This window comes from Erpetoichthys calabaricus, chromosome 2 (genome assembly GCF_900747795.2).
Source record: "Erpetoichthys calabaricus chromosome 2, fErpCal1.3, whole genome shotgun sequence".
NCBI lineage: Eukaryota > Metazoa > Chordata > Cladistia > Polypteriformes > Polypteridae > Erpetoichthys > Erpetoichthys calabaricus.
In genome coordinates this window covers 294,756,034-294,779,058 of record NC_041395.2, presented here as the reverse complement: position 1 = coordinate 294,779,058, position 23,025 = coordinate 294,756,034, and the positions used below count along the sequence as shown (strand labels likewise).

The 23,025-nt window shown below is 39.6% G+C and overlaps 1 protein-coding gene across 3 annotated transcripts in view; it reads right to left on the bottom strand.

Annotated features, from left to right (window-relative positions):
- Positions 1-23,025, bottom strand: part of nrap (nebulin-related anchoring protein) — a 117,233-nt gene that overhangs the window by 72,207 nt on the left and 22,001 nt on the right. For 2 of the 3 annotated variants that reach the window (XM_051922121.1, XM_028791434.2), the window contains exons 9-18: positions 21,264-21,341; positions 20,867-20,974; positions 18,065-18,181; positions 14,333-14,437; positions 10,289-10,396; positions 10,047-10,160; positions 7,701-7,799; positions 6,600-6,704; positions 5,919-6,026; positions 4,723-4,830 (exon numbers count right to left, since the gene is read on the bottom strand). In XM_051922121.1, coding sequence (XP_051778081.1) covers positions 4,723-4,830; positions 5,919-6,026; positions 6,600-6,704; positions 7,701-7,799; positions 10,047-10,160; positions 10,289-10,396; positions 14,333-14,437; positions 18,065-18,181; positions 20,867-20,974; positions 21,264-21,341 — 1,050 coding nt within the window. The remainder of the gene's footprint in view (positions 1-4,722; positions 4,831-5,918; positions 6,027-6,599; positions 6,705-7,700; positions 7,800-10,046; positions 10,161-10,288; positions 10,397-14,332; positions 14,438-18,064; positions 18,182-20,866; positions 20,975-21,263; positions 21,342-23,025) is intronic. The other variant, XM_051922120.1, reaches the window with a different exon arrangement.

Genomic DNA, 23,025 nt, shown 5'->3' with positions numbered 1-23,025 from the left:
TGCCTTGTGCCCTGTGTTGGCTGGGATTGGCTCCAGCAGACCCCCGTGACCCTGTGTTCGGATTCAGCGGGTTGGAAAATGGATGGATGGATGGAAAGGATGAAGGACTTTCCATATTATTGATTGGCCATGGGTTCTTAACTAGACGCTGAAGAAACATACTTTTTTAAAATTCAATTCAACATATTCTTCTGAAAAGAACACAAAGATTAATAAAAAAAAGTGTGTAAATACAGTAAGTGTCAGAAAAATACAAAACCATGCAACATTTTCACACATAAGCATACTTATCATTTAAAATGGAGATTAACTAAATAATAAAACAATCTGAAATATTTACAACTGCTGCGAAAAGAGGAATTTAGGAAGCATACCTTTTTGTTAAAAATGGAGGAACATAAGGGAAATTACTCACTGAGCAAATTATTAGGAACAATTGTACACCTGCTTATCCATGCAATTATCTAATCAGCCAATCATGTGGCAGTAGTGCAGTGAAGAAAATCATACAGATACAGGTCAGGGACTTTAGTTAATGTTCACATCATACACTAGAATGGGAAAAGTGTGATCTCAGTGATTTTACTCCTGTTGAGATTATTGGTGCCAGATGGGGTGGCCTGAGTATTGCTGTAACTGCTGAACTCCTAGAATTTTCATGCACAACAGTCTCTAGAGTTTACTCAAAATGGTGTGAAAAACAGAAAATATCCTGAGAGGGGAGGTTCTGAAGACAGAAATATCTTGTTAATGAGTTAGATCAGTGGAGAATGGCCAGACTGGTTTGAGCTGAAAGAAAAGCTACGGCAACTCAGATAACCGCTGTGTACAACTGTGGTGAGCAAAAAAGCATCTTGGAATGTACAACACATCGAACCTTGAGGCAAATATGCTATTATAGCAGAAGACCACTTTGGGTTCCACTCCAGTCAGCCAAGAACAGAAATCTGAGGCTGCAGTGGGCACAAGCTAAACAAACCTGGATAGCTGAAGACTGGGAAAACGTAGCCTGGTCTGATGAATCTCAATTTCTACTGAGCCACATAGATGGAAAGGTAAGAATTTGGTGCCAACAGCAAGAATCCATGCACCCAACCTGTCATGTGTCAACAGTCCAGGCTGGTGGTGGTGGTGTAACGATGTGTCCATTCCAATCAATCATCTCTTGAATGCCACAGCCTATTTGAGTATTGTTGCTGACCACATGTATCCTTTCATGGCCACAATTTACCCATCTTCTAGTGGCAACCTCCAGCATGATAATGCATGACATCACAAACAAAAGTCATCTCAAACTGGTAACATGAACATGACAGTGAGCTCAGTGTTCTACAGTGGCCTTCCTAGTCACCAGATCTGAACCCAATAGAACACCTTTGGGATGTGGTACAACGGAAGATTCATAGCATGAATGTGCAGCTGACAAATCTGCAGAAATTACGTGATGCAGTCAAGTCAGCATGGTCAACATAGACCAGCCTCTCAAAGGAATGTTTCCAATATTTTGTGCAATCCATTCCATGAAGAACTGAAGCTGATCTGATAGCAAAAGAAGACCTTACCCAGTTTTAGTATGGTATTCCTAAAAATTTGCTTAGTGAGTGTATTCTTATATAGGAAGATAACACTGAGATTTAAAAAAATGTAACTAAGTAAGTTCAAACTGAGCAACATTTTCACATTTAAGCTTACTTGTCAGTTTAAATGGAGAGCAACAATAATAAAATGATCTATCCTATTTACAACTGCTCTGAAAAGAGGAATTTAGGAAGGATACATTTTAGTTAAATAATGTAGGAACACAAGAAGAAAGCAAGATGATATTAGATGAAAATGTTGGCACTGATGGAGAGTAACTGTTGTATTGCCTGGACTTCCATGTCTCCAAAGGGCTAATGCAAAAGATCAACGTTTATGAGATGTGACTGTGAAAAGAGAGCCACCTCAAACGTGGGCTGATGAAATCAGTTCTTGTGTTTAATGTTTCTCTGGGATTAATACAATAATCTTTAGCTACTTTCTACACTGTCCTGAGTAATGTAAAAGCAGGAGAATATTTGTTATTTTGCAGATAACAAAAACTGCTTTGTCTCTGTGAAAGGGTTTTGATTCCTGTGTGTCTAATCATTTTCCTCTGATGATAACACCTAGTAGGTTGTTGAAACAACTTTAAAATATGTGACTCATTTTCTCCCTTTGTGGATTTCTAGCTACTAGTATGTGTGTGTGTGTATATACTGTATATATATATATATATATATATATATATATATATTCACGGCATTCGTAGTCTGTGTCACAATCTGATTGTATGGGTGGTTACCTACCAGGTAACGCTTGTGGTTGGCCAGCAATCTGCTAACATCCGCCACGGTGCCCTCAGTTTGTGAGGAGCAGATCATAGAATGGGCTCATCAGGTGTACGCACTCCACTGCACTCCCTCTCGGGAATCGAACCTCGGACGTCAGCGCCAGAGGCGATGCCCCTATCGTTGCACCACGGCGTGTGGTTCGTTTATTTGACAGCATGTAGATCGGGGTAATTACATATACACAGTATATATATATATATATATATATATATATATATATATATATATATATATATATATATATATATATATTTTTTTTTTTTTTCTCTGCGGTGGGTTGGCACCCTGCCCGGGATTGGTTCCTGCCTTGTGCCCTGTGTTGGCTGGGATTGGCTCCAGCAGACCCCCTGACCCTGTGTTCGGATTCAGCGGGTTGGAAAATGGATGGCTGGATATATTTGCGAATAGGAGTCAACTAAAGGGCCTGAATAATGGCAATTTCACGTCCAACCAGGGGGCGGCGGGGTACACTAACTGTTCCTCTCAATCCCTTGTAGACCATTCTCGGGAAATCCCACAGGGTTCGGCTGCCTCTGATGACAGCACTTCCTGTTCAGGTGGCCCTGGCAATGTCACTTCCGGTCCTGCCTCTTACGACGTCACTTCCCCTTCCAGCCCCGATGACGTCATTTCTTACCCTGGCCTTTAGAGCTGCCATCTTGACTTCATATAATCCCTTCTGTTTTGGACTCTGCCTTGTAAATATCTCTTGAAAAATACCATTTTGCAGCGAGGATATATTATACGGGTGGCTGCCCTAAACCTTTATAATGTTTTTTCATCATTCTTGTTACAATATATATATATATATATACTGTATATATATATATAAAATATACAGGGGTGGGCAAAAGTGAGCATTCTGTCTGACCTGGAAGTGCTTCCTACGAGTAATGCCCTGGCATCAGAAGTAGTCTCAGGTCTGAGATAAAAGGAGCTGTTGTGCCTCACGCAGGTGAGTTGGTGCCAAGTGGAAGACACACAAAACTCACCTGGAAGAGTGGAAGGAGAGGGAAAAAGAGAATATGTGTGTTTATGTTACTTTAAAAGCCTTTTGTAAGGTATTTTATTGTAATAAACCTTGTGTTTGCACATGGTACTTGTGTCTGTGTGGTGGTGTCTTGGGTATGGGGTGCTGCAATGTCCTCTACTGGTCAATATTTATTTACTGATATTTGATATTTGACAAATGATATTTCAAGGATAAAATGTTTTGTAGATTAAGTAGGGGTATGATTTTAATATCAGAGGCAAACATATAAAAAAAACATAAAATGAATATCCAGTATTTGTCCATGAATTTAACTCATTAACAGTCAGTGTCATTATTATTAAAACATGGGTCTTGAGTGTAATAAACACAAAAGGACCCAAGATAAAAATATGTGAAAACATGTATTTCAACATTTTCAAGGTTCCATCTGTGTCAGGAAGCCTGGGAAGCACAGACTGTCCCTCCACCACCCCAACCCTTCTTGTTTAGTTATTGTAATTATTGTGACCCCATTTTAATTAATTTATCAAAAATTAAATAAACTAATGAAGTAATTGTTATTAAGTGGATTGTCCAGCTTATTTATCTTTATTACTGTTATTTTATACTCATTATCCAAAATCTACCAAATTACCATGTCTCCCAATGTGTTGTGAATTGTGTTGTAAGATTTTTCAGGTAAGAAAGATGAAGTTTTGAAGTACGGTTGTTGTACTCACTAATCATGGTGCTGGAGAGTGGCAACATTTTGCCTGTAAATAAAAACATGCACTCTGTACACGTGACAATAATGACTCCATAGGCCTATCAAGTAACCACTTGGTTATATTACATTAGCTACTGGAAGCACATTAATTGGTCTAGTTTGTTATGAGATGAGCTATTTACACAAGAGCATTTTGAACACTACTTCTTGATGTAACAGAACGGTGACAGCAGAGGGCAATGTGTGCAGAGAAAATAAACCTCTTTATGTGGCCTTTGGAGTTACCACTGGTGAGGGCAAAATTACAGACTACAACAAGATGGGGAGTAGAGCTGACACAGTGCCTAAAATCAATATTCTGGGTTAAATATTCATTATAGTGTACCTTCCTAAACTGATGTGTTTAGTGCATATAGACCAGAGCATAAAACATGGATGAAATCTTACCTTCTGTTAAAGAAATCCATTTTATAATTTATTTATAACTATAAATAGAATAAACAAATTAACAAATTATTTTTACAGCATTAGGCAATAACAACACAAAGTTTCACTTTTTTTTTTTTGTATAAATTCCATGAATTCAGTTGGGGATTTCTTAAAATTCAAAGGTTACACTGCCAGTCTATTCTACTAAAGGACTCGTTTACCTCGCTGCTCATTTTGGAGACTTGTAATGAATGTAACGTCTTGGAGTCACTCATGTTCACACCCACTGCTTTGTCTTTAACTTTCTCATACGCTTCTTTATATTTTATCTATTAAGAATAAAAAATATATATTTAATAATAATAATAATAATACACTTCATTTATAAAGCACCTTTCTCATGCTCAGAGCACTAACATTTGAACTTTCAAATAGCAATGTGGAAAATACAACATGCAGATTAAACAGGTCATGTGGTTTGGTAGCTAACGGTTGGACTCACAAATTCCTGCTCACAAGAAGATCAAATTCCATTCATAGCTGACTTTGTGAATCTCTGTTGTAGGTTTAAATGATCTGCTTTGGAACAGTGTAGATGTCCACAAGTGGTGCAATTTGTACACTTCATTCAAAGGAGCATTGGGATGTTGTTCACCATGAAAGTTAGCGCATCAGAGTAAGACAGATTGAGGAAGTGATAAATGGTGCATCGTGAATAAGAGAAGAATTCCAATACAATAGTTATCATTATAATTTCATAACAATTTCAGATTTTCCATTTGTTAATTGTTCAACTAGGACAATGAGCACACAACATCTAAAAAATGTTGATGCATGTTTTCCGAGTTTTTCTGAGTATTACACATTCTTCATTTTTCCCAGTTTCTGTAATCTTTGCTAAATGTTTTGTACATACGGTATGTTGAAGAGCTGCACACCACCCAGAGCATCTAATGACAGTCAGCATGAGAACACAGTCCATGTCACTATTCTCGTACATCTCTATGGTCCTTGCTCTGATGATTCTGGGTAGTGTCCATGTGAATGTCTCCTTGTCTCTGGTTATTTTGTTTTCAGCTACCTCTCACACAGGTAAGGTTAACTGGTGACTCTAAATTGGCACCATACGAGTGACTGTGGGTTTGTGTGTGTGAGTGTGTTGTGTGATGCACTTGTTTCACCTGCCCTGATCCCAATATTTCCAGGACAGGATGTTTATTACCAAATGGATGAAAACAAATATTTTAACATGAATTAGATGTTATACCTGAGTTTAAAGAAAATGATGGAATCACAAACGGTCGCCCCCTCCATGCAACACCAGCTTTGTGTTACTTCACAGAAAGACTTTTTTAGTGTGTTAATCATTTCATTCAATCTGCTTCATCTTATTCGCAAATGGCGACTCAATACTTACATCACTCGCCAAATCCCGAGATGCTTTGGCAGCTCTTAATGAGAAGCTGTCTAGATTTATGTCACATGCTTTGGATTTGGTGTTCTCCCAGTTTTGCTTGTATTTAATCTATAAAGAAATTTCCAACAATAAAGAATGCTGTGATAATAACACGATACAAAGTGTCACATGAAGTTGGAAGCTATAAACATATACAGAGAAGAACAGAATTATAGCGGGAAGTCTCTAGCATGTCTTGCCACATGACTCCATACTCGAAAGACGATACTTCACAGTATTGAATAGCAAGCAGTTTCTGTTATAGATTCTGATTGGACCAGTTAAGTTTATTGCAATTACCAAATGTCATTTAAAGTCAATAAACAATTACAATTAATGATATCCAGAATATTACTGCATCTGCTAGCAATTGTGCATGCCCACTGCATATGCAATGTTCAAAGTTCAGGTCTCCTGAAGACCCTCTTGCCCTTTCCACTGGCAGAACATCTAGAGAGCACCAAGAAGAAGTTGTAACCCGTATGCTAACTAGTCATGACAACACGTAATACTACACCATACTGTCGGGGCTGCTTCTTTTCAACCAAAGGAAGCGAGAAGCATCTTTTTTGCATTTTTTTCTTATTAATTCCCAACAAGTATTAACAAACAAGAAGATAATGAGAAGACTTGTTAACTTACGTCACTAAAAAGCTCAGAATTGGCTTTTGCTTTTTTAATCTGTGGAACATCTTGAGGCAAAGTGTATTTTGTTTTAGTCTTCTCATACTGAGATCGATAGTTTAACTGAATAAAAAAGACAAGAAAGTGATTATTGCGAGAAAAAGCTTGCATGCATACAGACGCAGTACTCCCAAATTGTCAAGTTCAATGTGGCATGCCTTTAAAAATGACATAAACTAATGCAATGCATTATTGACACATCTGAAAGAAATGTTTGTGTGTATTATTGACAGCTTGATTATAGACTACAATATTCAGAATATTTTTATTAGGCGTGTGCTTTTTACTTTTTTTACACCACAAATAATTATACAGCTTTTGAGTAATCAGTGCCAGGACTCATAGTTTACAATTAAGTAATGCATAAAAAGCCAATGTAAAGGTCATATTTTAAAGATATGAGGCACTCTACCATTTACTTACAGCCTCAATGTTAAACCGACAGCTAGCAGCCAATAGTCTGACAGACTCACGCTTGCTTTACCCATAGCACTTCCATAATAGAGCCTGGAATCCAATCTACACTTAATCTGAATTGCATGCTTTTCCTGAAAAATGCAAGCTCTAAGCATTTATATCAATATGACATAAAACGAGACATTCAGGTAAGTAGTTATTATAATATATAACATGGGATGATGTAAGCTTACAAGAGTACACTTCACTGTTTAGCTCAGCACATGCAGTCCTATGCTAAAGAGTTACAATCCCACAAGTACTTAACTGCACTCTTAGATAGCTGATCTTGGCAGCACTGAACACAAATCAAGAACAAGCGCTTTGTGATTCCAGTCCACTACAGCACACACTAACATTTTCCCAAGCTGAGTGAATTTAAAGTTTCCAACCGGAGCAGCAAAAAGACTTTAGATGGTGGGAAGAACCCCAAGAACATTGGGAGAGCATGCAGACTTAAGATAGAAGGCATCACAGCTTTAAATTGAACCAAGCATTATGAGCCACCAGCTCTACACACTGCATTACTTTGCCATCCCTTAATCACAGTAGCCACTTAATGTCTAAATCAGTATTAGTTGCAAGCCTCGTGCATTTACTTACATCACTGAACTGACGAGCATTGATCTTTGCTTGCATTATATCTGGAGTGTCCGTCACTGTGGTGTATTTTACTCTATCTATGTGCTGTTTGTAATTGACCTACAATAGAAATGAATCAGTGCAACAGAGTGACATAAAAGTGAGGTATAAATTTACATTTAACTATAATTAAAGCACAATATGGAATGGTGTAGAGCAAGGTTACATCCTGCAGTGACCTCCAGGTGAGAGACAGAAATACTGTCAGCAGCAGAAGTCCTGCAGATACCCGTGTGAACCTCAAGTGGCTGATAGGGCGTACCCTGTATATGTACTATGTGTCATGGATAGGTTATTAAGGGGGGCACCGGCATTTGAAAAACAGAAAGGGAAAAAGAAAGTCTTGGTAGAAGACTATGATACTCTACCAGCGCACTAGGAGTGTGTGGCCCACCTCCGGTAGAGATGCCAGGCCTTGTCACTAAGTATAACAAAAGACCAGTGAGGAGGTATCAAAATGGAAGCACTCACAGCTGCTGGTGGGCACACAGCGCCAGAAAGGACAGTATGGGGACATACTGCACTTTTAATAAAACAGACAGTTTGAGGAAGGCTCAGGGGTGCAGGGACAACAGTAGACATTACAGGGCATTGTAGCCTGTTATTCCTGCAGATAATGTAAGCAAGGCAATTGGCCTGAAGAGACTCCAGGGTGGGATGAAAAACTGACACTTTGATCGCATAAAACGGTGGGCAGATTGACACCAGCAGGAAAAAAGTGGGATTGGGGCACTAATGAGTGATAAACAGACAAAGGGAGGAAGAGATAGATAGATAGATAGATAGATAGATAGATAGATAGATAGATAGATAGATAGATAGATAGATAGATAGATAGATAGATAGATAGATAGATAGATAGATAGATAGATAGATAGATAGATAGATAGATAGATAGATAGATAGATAGATAGATAATTTCACAGTACAGGATGTCAGTCAGTATATCAGCACAGTATATTGCATTGTTTGTTAAGATGTCTGCTAGACCCGCGCAGTACCGTTCAGCTCTCAGGGACCAAGACCACCTTGGCCAAGGGGTAGCTTATTAATAGAGCATGATGGCTGAGCATAGAAGTGACCTGACATAGCACTCACTGGAGTGAGTGTGAGTGAAGTTGTCTCAGTCGGTAACTGAACGTGCTCCTCTGTTTAGCCAAAGCCTCATACAGGAGATAACAGTCATTGTCCAGGATAGTCAGCCGCTTCCTGGGTGACCGCTCCATCTACCACTTCCACCAGTGAGCCCAGTCTGACTCCTAAGATTGAATCAGGCTTTTTTTTTTATCAATTTCATCTGTTTGTTTAGCATTTATTGATATTTTGTGTTATTAAGAGCAAAAGAAGCCCATGTTGCTGTCTTGCTAGATAAAAGTATGTGATCAATAGGCAGGAAGTGGGGTGCAGTGGTTAAGGTTTTGGACCAAGAACTTTAAACTGTGAGTTTGTGGTTTCATATCCTGCTATAGACACTATATGACCATAAGCAAATCACTTCACTTGTTGTGCTCCAACTGGAAATACAAAAGTAATCTAAGCAATTGTATCTCAGATATTGTAATTCACCTTGGATTAAGGCATCAGGCAAATAATAAGTAATAATATATGCATTATAGATAGTACCTAATATACAGAGTCTTATAAGTAAATTTTTTGTTTCTTTACTTGGAATTTCTTAAACGTCAGAGGCTTATCTAACAAATATTTTGCTAAATTTCTCTCAAATGTGAAATGCATGCTTTTGTTTTTGTTATTGATTGCATTTATGTACAATGAGAGAAAACGTCAGCTTTAATTGAGCTAGAATTTCAAAGTGTGGATCAACTGCCAATTTAACAAATTACCAGGGTGCCAAACATAAGAACGTTTTCGTAAACCCCAGTTAATAATAAACGGTTCTAGAAACTATTTATCAAAATGAAAAACTAATACAGTAAAAAAACAAGATAGAAATATCAGCACTAAGTGAAAGACATGCACTGGTGTCATTAAATTACAAATTATAAGGTGAAGAAAACACTGGTTTACTACCACTTTCAAGATTTTTAAATTTCACCTTCATCAAGTGATTTTGAATCATAACCTATTCATAATCTAAATCATAATGGTAAAGTGTACTTCTTTATGTTTCATGACTTCTTAATCTTATATATTTGATTTTATAGAAGAATCATTGCCGCCCACAACAGTTATTAACTCATCTAAGGAGGAGTGCCAGCTTTTCACATGGATTACACAAACACTAATACGACACTCATGGCCTGTTCTACAGAGAAGGATCTTTGAAATTGTGATTAAAAAACTTACGTCTTTCAGTGGCTCGAGTTTCTTCTGAGTTAAATAGGAAGGTGTCATAGTGGCTGGGTAATTGTACTCTGCTTGGCTGCTTTTGTCTTGCTCATAGTCTGACTTATAAGCAACCTGTTAAGTGTAAATAACATGCACCACAAATCATGGTAATTTACAGGAAATACAAAGAATAATTGTGAAAGTTTATTTCAGAGATGTTAATGATGATGAAAATGATTATGATGAAGGTAATGACTCACGTTACTGGCCAGGTTTCTGACTTTTATGGCATGCAGTGTTTTCCTATCCATGCCAGTGCCTTCGTAATGTCCTTTCATTTGACTCTGGTAGTTTTGCTTGTACTGAACCTGGAAAGAGATATCTGCATTAGCAAAAGCTGGATGTTGATATTCTTCCCCATTTAAAAATACATTCTTTAAAAAATTATACTAGAAAACTCCTAGGATAACAGAGAAGCCAAAAGACAATTTCAAACACATGCATTAGTAAAGGATTTTTTGCCCATTCTAGAACTGAGCTTTGCAACTGTATACGTAAATGATAAGGACTGCCTAACCGTGGCATAATGTACAGCTTTCACACTTTCACTTTCCATCTGCTTATCCCAGTGAGGGCTGCAGCAGTAACAGATTGAGTGGTCCTCATTAGATTTGCTTTTCACCAGGCCTGTTCCTGTGTGGCCCAGTTGGCCTCATGGAGCTGCTGTGTATGCTCACCATCCATGTCAGGTTCAATGTCATTTATGAGACGGGCATGTGCAGGACTTAAGAAGACAGAGCAGATTTAGCTATGGAAAGCATCTCCTGTGTTGTAAAATTTTAATAATTTTGTTGCTATGTGCTATCTTCATCACTTGGTGCACACTGTGCAAAGGTAATTGGTGGGCAGATTTCTAGGAATATTTGAAGCTTCACTCTGAATGTCTAAGGTACACAAATAAGAATGTGAAAAAGTAAGTTCCAAAGTGGTAAAGACAGCAATACTATTTTATATTTTATCTAATTAAATATCTAGCTCTAAGGTAAATAATGGTAGATATGAAATTTTATATATAAACGCCTATGCGTGGAAGTGTTTGTCTGTCTGGCCGGCCCAGAATTGAGAGGTGGAGTCGGGGTAAGGGCTCTGCCTACGAGGAAACAAACTCGCTTAGCCGCTAATAACACAAGCGAGGCCAGCACGTCAGCAAAACAAAACCTCAGGAGAAAGAGAAACTCGCTTAGCCGCTAATACAGAAGCGATGCGAGCACATCGGCAAAACAAAACCTCCACATTTCAATTTTTTTCTGACGATTTACACAGCTAGTACAATATAAAAATATGCCAAGATATCAATTAAAAAGAGGCATATTAATCAATGCATTTTTTTCTCTTTGTATGCTCCCACTTAGCAGATAAAAGCTATTCTGATACTTATTTATGCAGCTCTTCTCACTTTCAGTATAGGAATCCAACAGAGCAACACAGACATGGGGGTCTTATTATACAACTAGGAAACATGTGGCCCTGCAGTCCTAAAATAATATGAAAATAAAAAACAAGTTAAAGACCAGTTTTTATGTCTACTAAATTGTCACTTCTTTCAGTTCCTCCACAAGTCATAATATACTTCTGGTAGCACATCTAGAACAAGCGGAAACTTTCTACTTTGTCAACACATTCTTTTGTTTTCAACATTAAGAACTAATGCTCTTAGTTATGAACCAATGAATTGATTAACTTTTCTAAGTAGTACACTTCAAAGAAATATCGATATAAGGATGTAAAAGCAATGCTTTTGTATGCCCAGATCTTTCAACTATTTAACAATCTTCTCTATTGTCACCAGGCCTTTCTGTCCCTGAAGCGTTCATGCTTTGTGTATCCAGGACTTTGTCTTGTATGCTTACGAGCCACCATGTTTGCCTGCTGCTCAATTACTCTATATTCTGGATTACTTCTTGCTTGTCAATGTCGTTCGGTATTCTGTCTTCTTATTATTTTTCATTCTTTGTCACTTAATCACCTTTTGTGATGTGCTTGATGTTCAGCAGACGTCACTGCTCCATTTTTCTTTCTGCCATTATGGTAGTTATTACTTGGTTTTCCAATCACTTTGCCATAAACACATGGCCACAGGTCACTTTGCTGTCCTTTATTTGCTGTTTGTTTAGTAAAGATGTAAAAGCAATGATTGCATATGGTCAAGCATTCTGAGTGTTGATGATCTTCTTGATTGTTGGCATGCATTTCTCTCTTCTTCTGGTTATGTGCTTCAGTGTCTTGTCCTCTTATTGTTTTTGATTCTTTGTCACTGAATCACCTTCTGTGATGTGCTTGAAGTTCAGCAAAGGTCGCTGCTCCTGTTTTTCTTTCTGCCATTATGGTAGTTATCACTTGATTTTTCGATCACTTTGCCATAAACACATGACTACAGAATGTAAAAGCAATTATTGCAAATGGTGAAAAGTTTTGTGTATTGGATGATCTTCTTGATTGTTGGCATGCATTTCTCTCTTCTTGTTTTTGTATTCTGTATCCTGGACTTAGTCATGCATGCCTATGACCCATCATGTTTGCCTGCTGCTCCATTGCTCTATATTCAAGATTACTTCCTGCTTGTCTATGTGCCTCAGTGTCTTGTCTTCATATTGTTTCTCATTCTTTGTCACTTAGGTGCATCTGTGATTTGCTTGATACTCAGCAGATGTCCCTGTTCTTTGTTTTCCCACAATTATGGTAGCTGGAATTTGGTTTTGTGATCACTTTTCTTTAAACTACAGGTTAATTTTCTTATCTTCATGTGTGTTTAATAAAGTTTGATGTATAATGATCAATAAATACAATGAATTCAAAAATAGTGTTTTGTGTTTTCCGGATGGGGGTGGTACCCACCCAGGACGCCTGAGAAGACCGGACCTTGAGGGGGCGACCGCCCTGGGGGCCATGGGTACAGAGCTGGACCCCAGCGCTTCCACCACACCAGGAAGTGCTGGGGGGAAGAGGAACAGGGACACCCGGAGTGCTTCCTGGGAGACAGCCAGCACTTCCGCCACACTGGGGCGTGTCGGTGGGAGATTGCCGGGAACACACCTGGAGCACATCCGGGTGCTTATTTAAAGGGGCCTCCTCCCTTCAGAGATGGACTTGAGTCGGGTGGAAGAGTGGACAAGGTCTCTGGAGGAGAGAAGGAGGCGGTCTGAAGAGAAGAGACAGAAGGCATTGTGTTGGCCTGGACTGAGGGGTATTGGGGTTGTGAGTAGTGAATTTGTATAATGGAAGCCTTGAATAAATGTGTGTGGGGTAATACAGACGTGTCTGCCTGTCTGTGTCCGGGTCATATTCCACAGTTTATAAGCATGTTGTTTTTAGAAGATTTAGTAAAGAGCCTTTCAAGTAACAGAGGGGGTTGTGTGACACAAAAAAGGCTAAATATAAAGAACAGTGAACTCTCCACCATTTGTTTACACACGTAAGAACTCATACTTGATTATGAACTCTGAACGTGTATTGGACAAATATTCTCGATTGTCGCCATGCATTTCTCTGTCTTTGTTGTTCTTGCATTCTGTATATTGCACTTGTTGCTCAGCAGCTTTTATGGTGTTTTTCATCACAAAAGTGTCCTTTGCAATTTCCTTTACGCTCAGCAGATGTTGCTATTCTTTGTTTTGTTTGGTAAGCAAACTTAGCAGACTGCATACACCTTTGATGACAGGGTCAGAGGAGGGATAACAAGTAATGGTTTTCCCATCACTTTTGCCAGCCTCATCATCTTGCCCACTGGTGAAAGCTAATAGTTCTAGCTTCTCAGAAGGTTATCACTAACAGCAAAGCCTTTATAAAATAACTGCTGAAGTCCTATGAAGATCTTCCTTGCCTATGAGACTTGAATGTCAATGAGGACTTCCTTTTGGGGTTTAAGTAATTTAAAATCAGCAAAACAAAATGTTCTAAACACTGTGCCCAGAGTTGATTCCTTTTTTCTACCCCATGCTGATATACTCTAGCCCTGTAAGCCTGAACGGGACTAAGAGGGTCTGAAAACAGACTGATTGATGGAGTTCTAAGTAGTTTCATTTATAGACTATAGCTTCATAACAATTTTAGTTAAGACGAGAGTACGCCTTAGCTTAGCCTGACAACATCCTGCATGCAAAAATGTCAGAGGAATGTCTATATTTAGGAGACGGAACAGCAAGGGTGTATTGTTGCTCAAATTATGGCTGTCACTTGATTCCAGTAATCGCCTATTTTAAGACAGGCCCCTCCTCTACCCCACTTGTAGAACTGCTGATACTTACGTCACTTGTGTATTTAGAGATTCGAGACACATTCTTAAACTGAGGGGTTTCGCAGTAGTTAATGCTGTGACCTTTGATATTTTCCAGATCTTTTTTATATGCCACCTGAATAGAGAAAAGTAAAAAGCACTGTGATGAATACATTATCACAAACACTGGTAGGTGAAAGCCGATGCACTGCAGGTAGTCACACTTCATTAGGTAAGTAGGTGCTTCAAAGGAAAGCTTTACACTTTGAAAAGTGCCCCCTTATTTTAACTTATGCAACTTTAGATTTGTCTATGTTGTAACAATATCACATAAATGAAAAAAATATCCGGAGAACATTTTACAATGCAATACATTTATTTTATCTACTTGAGAACCTTAAAAATAATTGAAAAGTCCACTCAGATGAAGATGTATAATTCCAGTAAAGCTATAAAAGATTTTATTAATAATAATAGAGAGCCTGCATAATCCATCTAACAATGGGTACACAGTTGCAAAAGAAGTGATGACAGCCTTTGATGATATTGGGCATAAAGAAATACTGTAATGTGTAATATTAGTTACAATCAAAAATCAATAAAACCTGCAGGATGGGCTTTCTAGGTAATAAAGCATCCATCCATCCATTTTCCAACCAGCTGAATCCTAACTACAGGGTCATGGGGGTCTGCCGGAGCCAATCCCAGCCAACACAGGACACAAGGCAGGAACCAATCCCGGGCAGGGTGCCAACCCACCGCAGGACACACACAAACACACCAAGCACACACTAGGGCCAATTTGGAATCGCCAATGCACCTAACCTGCATGTCTTTGGACTGTGGGAGGAAACCGGAGCGCCCGGAGGAAACCCACGCAGACATGGGGAGAACATGCAAACTCCACGCAGGGAGGACCCGGAAAGCGAACCCGGGTCTCCTAACTGCGAGGCGGCAGCGCTACCCACTGCACCACCATGCCGCCAGTAATAAAGCATCTGCCACATATTTTTAATCAGTTTTCTCTAGTTTAGATTTCACAGAAATGCAGAAACAACTGCAGCCACAACAGTAGCAAGTCTACACCGGTAGAAAAGAGTATACAATCCGCTTTGACTAACGGACAAACCCACCGCTGCCAGAAAAAAATAATGCAAACTGCGAAAGAACATTTAAACATGCAGACATTCATATTCTTCTTTTCATTTTGCTATATAATCTAAAATGATTTTAGACATAGTCACACATGTGCACATTGAGAACAACTTAAGGGTTTGAGTGATTGTAATTCTCTCCCGAGACATAAGGTGGCACTGTTTAATAACGATCTCTCTTCTTCTTCCTCTGCAGAAAGGAAGACTGACACCATTCCACCTATGACATCACTTCAGGGGTCTGACCACCTGGACCTGCTTCTTCCTCCCAGAATGCCTCTTAAATAGAGGAGACACTATCTTGGTCGGTCTGACTGAATTCCAATTGGATGACTCGCTATTTTGTGCAATTAAAACACTTTATTTTTCATTCATCATGTCCTAAATATGCAGGGTTCGCCATAAGGTGCCTCAAAATCTTTCTTGGTTTTTGCCTTCTTTACAACACATTGTCTACAATATTTACAGTTACTCACTTAGTAAATAGTTTTATCCAAGGTGAGTTACAAAAGAGGTCACATAATCAATTAAACATCAATCTGGAGGACTGTTTTGAAACAAGTGCTACAGAAACAGAATAACACAAGACAAGCTACTCTTTTCTTAGCTAATAAGAACCTCACATCAACAGCATTATCAAAACAGAAGGCTCTTCCAATGTTTCTTAAATACTGTACATGGAGGGAGTCAGTTATTAGGTGGAAGTGGGCAGCTAAGAGTTGCAATCAAAAATGTCTGGTTTGAGATTTGTTTCCACATAGAGGTGGTATCACCTGATGCCTTTCATTAGAAGATCTGAGTGGGTGAGATGGCGTTTCCGCAGGCATGCACATTGAGAGCATCTACAGGGCTCTGGTAAGGTAAACCCACTGATCCAAATGCCAGAGGGACTGTGGTTGGTAGATAGAGATAGATAGATACTTTATTAATCCCAAGGGGAAATTCACATAAATAGACAAGTTCTGACATTACTTCCCAGTTTTGCCCTGGTTTTGCACCTTGAGGGCTATTTAATTAACAATAGTGCTGGAAGTCGTCATTCAGCTGGCAACACGCATCTAGAGTGCATGGATCCCGATGGAGGAAACGTTTAGTAGAGATACTCACAGAAAGCTCTTAGCCAAAGATTACTGTGGGTGTGAGACGTCCACAATTTCATTTGGCTCTCTTTCTTTTCCATATTTCTGTTACATTTTCTCTAGTCTTACAAAGCACGAGTGCCTCCATATACATAATTACTAATTCATTAACTACTCAGTAGGCAAGCATCAAGGATTTGAACCTTAGGCATTCTGCTACAAGGAGCCAGTGGAGTGACGCAAAAAGAGGAGTGACGTGCTCACACCCTGCTGGTTTAATACAAGACATGCCGCTGCAATCATCTACTTCATTCTTATTGAGGTAAGTTATCTTAGAAATGTCTTCTGTAAATAGACACTAAAGTAAAATTCACACTGAAGACACCTGGCAAGTCCAAATGCTGCGAAGCACTGCTGCTACCTACTGTGGCACCATGCTGCTGAACTCACAATCATAACTAAACCAAAACCTAAAGTGATTCTCCACAACATTTGAGCAGAACAGCTCCAACAATATGTTTTTGATGCTGTTGACATTCAGCTGAAAACACAGCAAATGTTTTATGTCTGTTATGACTCACTCTGTTTTGGAGAAAACACTTGACTCAGTTTAACTGTGGAAAGAGCTTTTCTCTAGTACTGTCCGCCACTTTTAACAACTCCTTTTCATTTTTATGTTCTTTTTTCTGTCAATGTTAAAAAAAAAACAAGAAAATGTCTTCAAAGTAAACAACTATCCTTGTTCGTCTTGTGCTGTATTCCTTTATACTAGGCCCTGTGATGGACAGGTGCCCTGTCTAGGTTTCATTCCTGCCTCGTTTCTGATGGTACTGGCATAGGCTCTAATTCTACTTGTCTGAAATGGCGTAAGTGGGCTTGACAATGTTGTGTTGTGTTCTATACATTGTAGCACCTAAACATCTGCATACAGGATAAAGAGCTGGAAAACAGCCACCTCTTTCAGGCTATTATGTTGTGTAGCTCCATTCACTGAGCACTGTACAAAGTGCTGCCCTTCTCCCACTCACACTTGCAGTTTCGCAATCATTCTGACTTTCAGGGGCTTCACTCCTCAGTAATATTTACAATATGGATAAAGACATCTGAATCCACATGTTATGAGATTACAGTTTATTTGAATGCAATTGCAGGCATGCATGAGAGTCTGATGGAAATTATTTCATACAGTCCCAGTAAAAATATCCAAACACCTTTAATTTTCTAAAACATTCCATTTTAAATAATTCATTTATGATGTGTTCCTCTGCCTAAAGTTCAAAATCCAGTTCTCTAGTTTTTTTATAGAGTAATTAAATTAAAAATATTAGTAATATTTAATGTTAAAATAAAGACACACAATAACCTTCTATTACTGCCTTTGTATTTGTCATTTTTTGCATTATATGAAATAATTCAGAAATTAAGAGCTAGGATGTTTCAAAAATGTAATGAACAATACCCATGAAACCTCTGATAAGTACATTTCTTTAGTAGATGTCTGGAGAACCACAGTGATGACTTTGGTCTTACCTCGCTAACCAATTTGTTGATCTTCTGGGCACTCTTCAGTGTTAAATTTTCATCTGATGCTAAAGTGTGGTATTGAGCTGCTCCTTTCATCTTCAGAAAGTCTTTCTTGTATTTGACCTGCGAAATAAAAAAATCATTGTAATGCATGGGTAGAGTTGCTTATTCTTTAAAATTGACTATAAGCATTGAGGAATTATAAACAGACTGTAGACTCAAGAACCACAGACTAATACCATGTGCGATATCTTTGTAGATATCAGTGGTCAAACATTCTATAAAATAAATGTGGTGGTGTGCTGGGCCAGTGACGTCAGTTTGAGAGAGGCCCTTCAAGCTAATTAAAAGGAATTAAAGACCCTGGTAAAGACCAGTTTAACCTGTGTACACGGAGACGTCCGGTTCTATAAATCTGCCCGATGTTTCATCAGCCAGGGAGGATCAGTTAAAAAACTCACCGTTATCCATCCATCCATTTTCCAACCCGCTGAATCCGAACACTGGAGCCAATCCCAGCCAACACAGGGCACAAGGCAGGAACCAATCCCGGGCAGGGTGCCAACCCACCGCAGGACACACACAAACACACCCAGCACACACTAGGGCCAATTTAGAATCGCCAATCCACCTAACCTGCATGTCTGTGGACTGTGGGAGGAAACCGGAGCACCCGGAGGAAACCCACGCAGACACGGGGAGAACATGCAAACTCCACGCAGGGAGGACCCGGGAAGCAAACCCAGGTCCCCAGGTCTCCCAACTGCGAGGCAGCAGCGCTACCCACTGCACCACCATGCCGCCCACTCACCGTTATGGTCCTCCCAAATCTATCTTTCACTGTAATTCTTGGGTGGGACTGGTCTAACATTAAAAAAGGTGAAGTACTACACTAAGTTAGGCCTAGTAACAGGTCAGGAGTTTACACTTGTTACGGACCATGCCCCTCTACAGCGGATGGCTCTACACAAGGAGTCCAACCCTCGGGTCACTAGGTGGTTCCTTGACTTACAGCCTTATAAGTTCTCGCTCATTTATCAGAAGGGCTTTCTCCACACTAATGACGATGCTCTCTCTCACGTTCATGACCTCTTGGTGCAGGACGCCTGACACAGTGGGTCTGGGCTGAGGGGGGTTCCTGTCACACACGCGTGTTTAGGGGATGACCAAAGGGCATGAATAAATGCAGTTCCTCGCCAGACCAGGAGGTGGCAAAGTGCACTAATTCTCTCCCTTAATTCCTTGCAGACCATTCTCGGGAAATCCCACCCTGTTTGGGGTAGCCAATGACGTCACTTCTGGTTCTGGTCCTGATGACATCACTTCCCCCGTCAGGGTTTAAAAGCCACCATCTTAAAGAAGAGACTCAGTTCTGTTTTGGACTCAGTTGTGCGAACATGTCTGTTCGTCTACCAGATTTCATGATATTACATATTGTAGGGCAAAGTGGTATTGTTATCTTTTTCTTAGTTGTGGCACATGAGAATTGAACTCCATGAGTGAAAACTTGTTTAGTGCTTCCATTTTAATTATTCTATAATTTGATTCTATAGATTCTCATTCTATGGAATTGTCAATTTATATTCCTAGGTATTGTGATTAAATGTTTTTTGCAGCCAATTTTAAATTAGTTTCCCTGTAATATGTCATTTATTAAATATTTAGGTATCTTATCTTATTCCTTTGAAATTTTGTGTACTTTTCTGTGAAGGCTGCTATATAATACAATAAGAATTTATTACATTACATGTTCATGGGTAGGGACTGTCCAAATGACATGAATAGCGCTAGGATGGGGCTGAACAGAGGAATGATCTGTCAAACTGGTGTCATCTCTACATATCAGTGCAGATTGACAGGGACAGCGGACCCATTAAGAGACTTCTTCAGAAGCAATACAATGAGAGAATGGTCATGATGATCTACAAGAAAGCCAGCAACTTTCTTTCAGAGGGCAGCACATACTGTAAGTTCCATAAGGGACATTTGGAATCCTCTTCTTCACAAAAAAGGGCAAGCAATCTAAAAGCTGCAAGGCATGACTGGTCCTTTAAATGCATATCTGTTGCCTGTTGGTTTCTAGACTTAATAATCCCTACCCTTAACCTTGTAGTAAGTCTTGGGTTAATTGTCATTTATTAAATAACAGCTTGGAGTTAAGAAGTGAGCTTGAGCAAAGGGCTTAGCTGGCTGGGATGTAAGGAAGCCTCAGAGAAAAATAGAAAGAGAGGGAAAGAAAAGAGAAGGTGAGACGGTTAGATTCGTGGTGTTATTTTCTTCTGGGCAAGTAAGTAAATCAAGCAATCTGTAAGCCTGGGAAACAAGACAGAGTGGAGCAGATGGTGTAGAAATCTGTTTTTTATAATTTGCATAATTCTGTTATTCTTTTTGTTCAATAAATCGCTTAATTTTGATAACTGCTTCTTTTTGGCACTTTTTATTTTGAGCCGGAGTGTATCCTAGGAAGTACTCCTGTTTCGTATATTATTTAGATAAGTCCAGGTCGCTACAGTTCATTTCCTGAAAATGGGATTATGGTTTCAATGTATTTAAAAAGGTTTAAAATACACTGTGGTATATAAGAAATATACAAGGTATATAAAATATATTTAATTAGGCAAAATGTCCTTATATCATACTTTAAATGCTCACACAGAAAAAGTTCAGAATTTTTCAGCGGCTGTTTAAAAGTGTTGCCAAAAATATCAAACAAACCCCCAAATGCTCCTGTCTCTCACATTTATTTTTAGCATTTAATAAGAGCATACACAACATGAAGGCCTCTGCACTGGACCCTCTGCTACTTACATCACTTGCAAGGTCATTGGCTTTCTTGGCAATGTTATAGGCTGGCGTGATCATTGCTGGAAAGCTTCCTTTCCCTCTGTGTGGTTCATAATCCTCCAGGTAAGCATACTGTGTTAAGACAATGCAGATGGGAAATGATATTAGATATTAGATAATTAAAGTCCAATAAGAGGTAGCTTTGCAAAATCCATCCATCCATCCATTATCCAACCCGCTATATCCTAACTACAGGGTCACGGGGGCCTGCTGGAGCCAATCCCAGCCAACACAGGGCGCAAGGCAGGAAACAAACCCCAAGCAGGGAGCCAGCCCACCGTAGACTTTGCAAAATGTTGAAGCAAAAGTAAGCCTGTTCTTATTTTTTTTTTCCACTCATTATTAGAATTAAAAATCCCACCTGTTCCACATTTCCTGCTGCAACTTCGCTGCTTCCTTTCCCTTTGATCTCTGTCTCATACTTCTGATGGTACTTAATCTGACATAAAAAAACATAAGAATCAATAAATACCTGAGGCTGATAAACCCTGGAGCTGATACAGTGGCTGTCAGGGACAGCATATTTCCAAATACATATATTTCTATTGTTTTCCTATATTATTTCTATATTATTTACTGTTTCATCGAGGTGGGGTGACACCCAAATGACTGTCTATACAATCAAATTACCAAGGGGGCGCCACCCGCTCAATGAAACTATCAAGTATTCACGTACCATTAATAGTGGGAATTACTGCATTAAATGGTGTAAGTGCCACATGGGATGGATGGGAATCTTGACCAGGAAAGGGGAAGATTCCTTACCCGGATGAGAAGCCCCAAGTGGATGGGCAGGCATCCCAACCGAAACTGAGAAAGAAGCCTTACCCAAACAAAACACACCAGATGGTTGGACAAGCATCATAGACAAAGGAGAGAAAAATTCTTTACATGGACAGGAAGTCCCAGGCTGATGAACAGGCATCCCAGCCAGATATACTGACAATGAGGGCTATTTACTGCCCCAGGATGCTAAATGGCAACAACCCTGGATATCGGTGCCCAGTAGGAAATCAGTAGGGCATGCTGGGAAATGTAGTCTGGTGACACAGCCCTCCTGGGATCTGTGGGTGCCACAAGAGGGCACTGCAAGGAGTTACTCTCCCTGTTATTGGAAGTGCTTCAAACAGGCAAACGCCCCAACACTGGAAGTACTTCCAGGTCCTCAATTAAAGGTACCACACTGGCGAGTCTGAGCTGGGAGGAAGGAAGACAACACTCGACTGTAGGAGAGCAGTGCAGTAGAGAGAGAGGAGAAGAAACAACTTGCTTTGTGTTTGTTTTTACAAGGTATTTGTGTAATAAACACCTTTTATTTGAACCTGGGACTGTCTTGTGTGTTCATGTTTGAGGTTTGGGGCTCACTGGTGCCCCCTAGCCTTCACAGTGGCCAGATGTTTGTGTGCTGCATTGTTTAAAGTATGACCAACTGTCTGTTAAGGAGTTCTATTCATCAGGTCTCCCAGGGGCCTGTGGGGTCTTAATCTGGCCTTGGATGCTGCACCAGGTGACACCAAACACACAAGCACAGTGAGTTGTTGGGGGGGGGTTGAAACTAAAGCTTTTTTTTCTGCAGCTTAGTGCCTTTACCAGTACAATATCTCCCCTGTCACTCATTGACATATAAGAGATTTTAGCAAAAGTCAATAAATACAATAGTTAGGAAGTGTCAGACATGAGCGCTTAGACGGCATTTTCAGGGCTCTGATAAGGTAAGCAGTACCACTCCACACCAAGAGGAGGTGTAGTTGCTAATGCTATCTCCCATTTTCTCCACAGTTCTTGGGTCACGTCGCCATTTCCCCAGAAGTTCCCCAGCCACTGGAAGAGATTGGTTCACTGATGGACCAGAAAGGACAGGAGATGATCCTCCTACCTTGCGATATATACAAGCCTGACACCTTGTGTAAGCTGGCTGTGGCTGTTCAAACCTTGACTTTTTATTTCTTCTGCCTTTTTCCCTCAGTTAAACAGAGTTCACTGCGGAGGTGCCCCAATTCCTCCCTTGTCTCATTCCATAGTGTTAAAAAACACTATGGAATGAGACAAGAATTACAGATTTACACAGAATTACAGATTTACATGTCAATGACTTGCACATAGAGACAGCAGTAATCATAAAC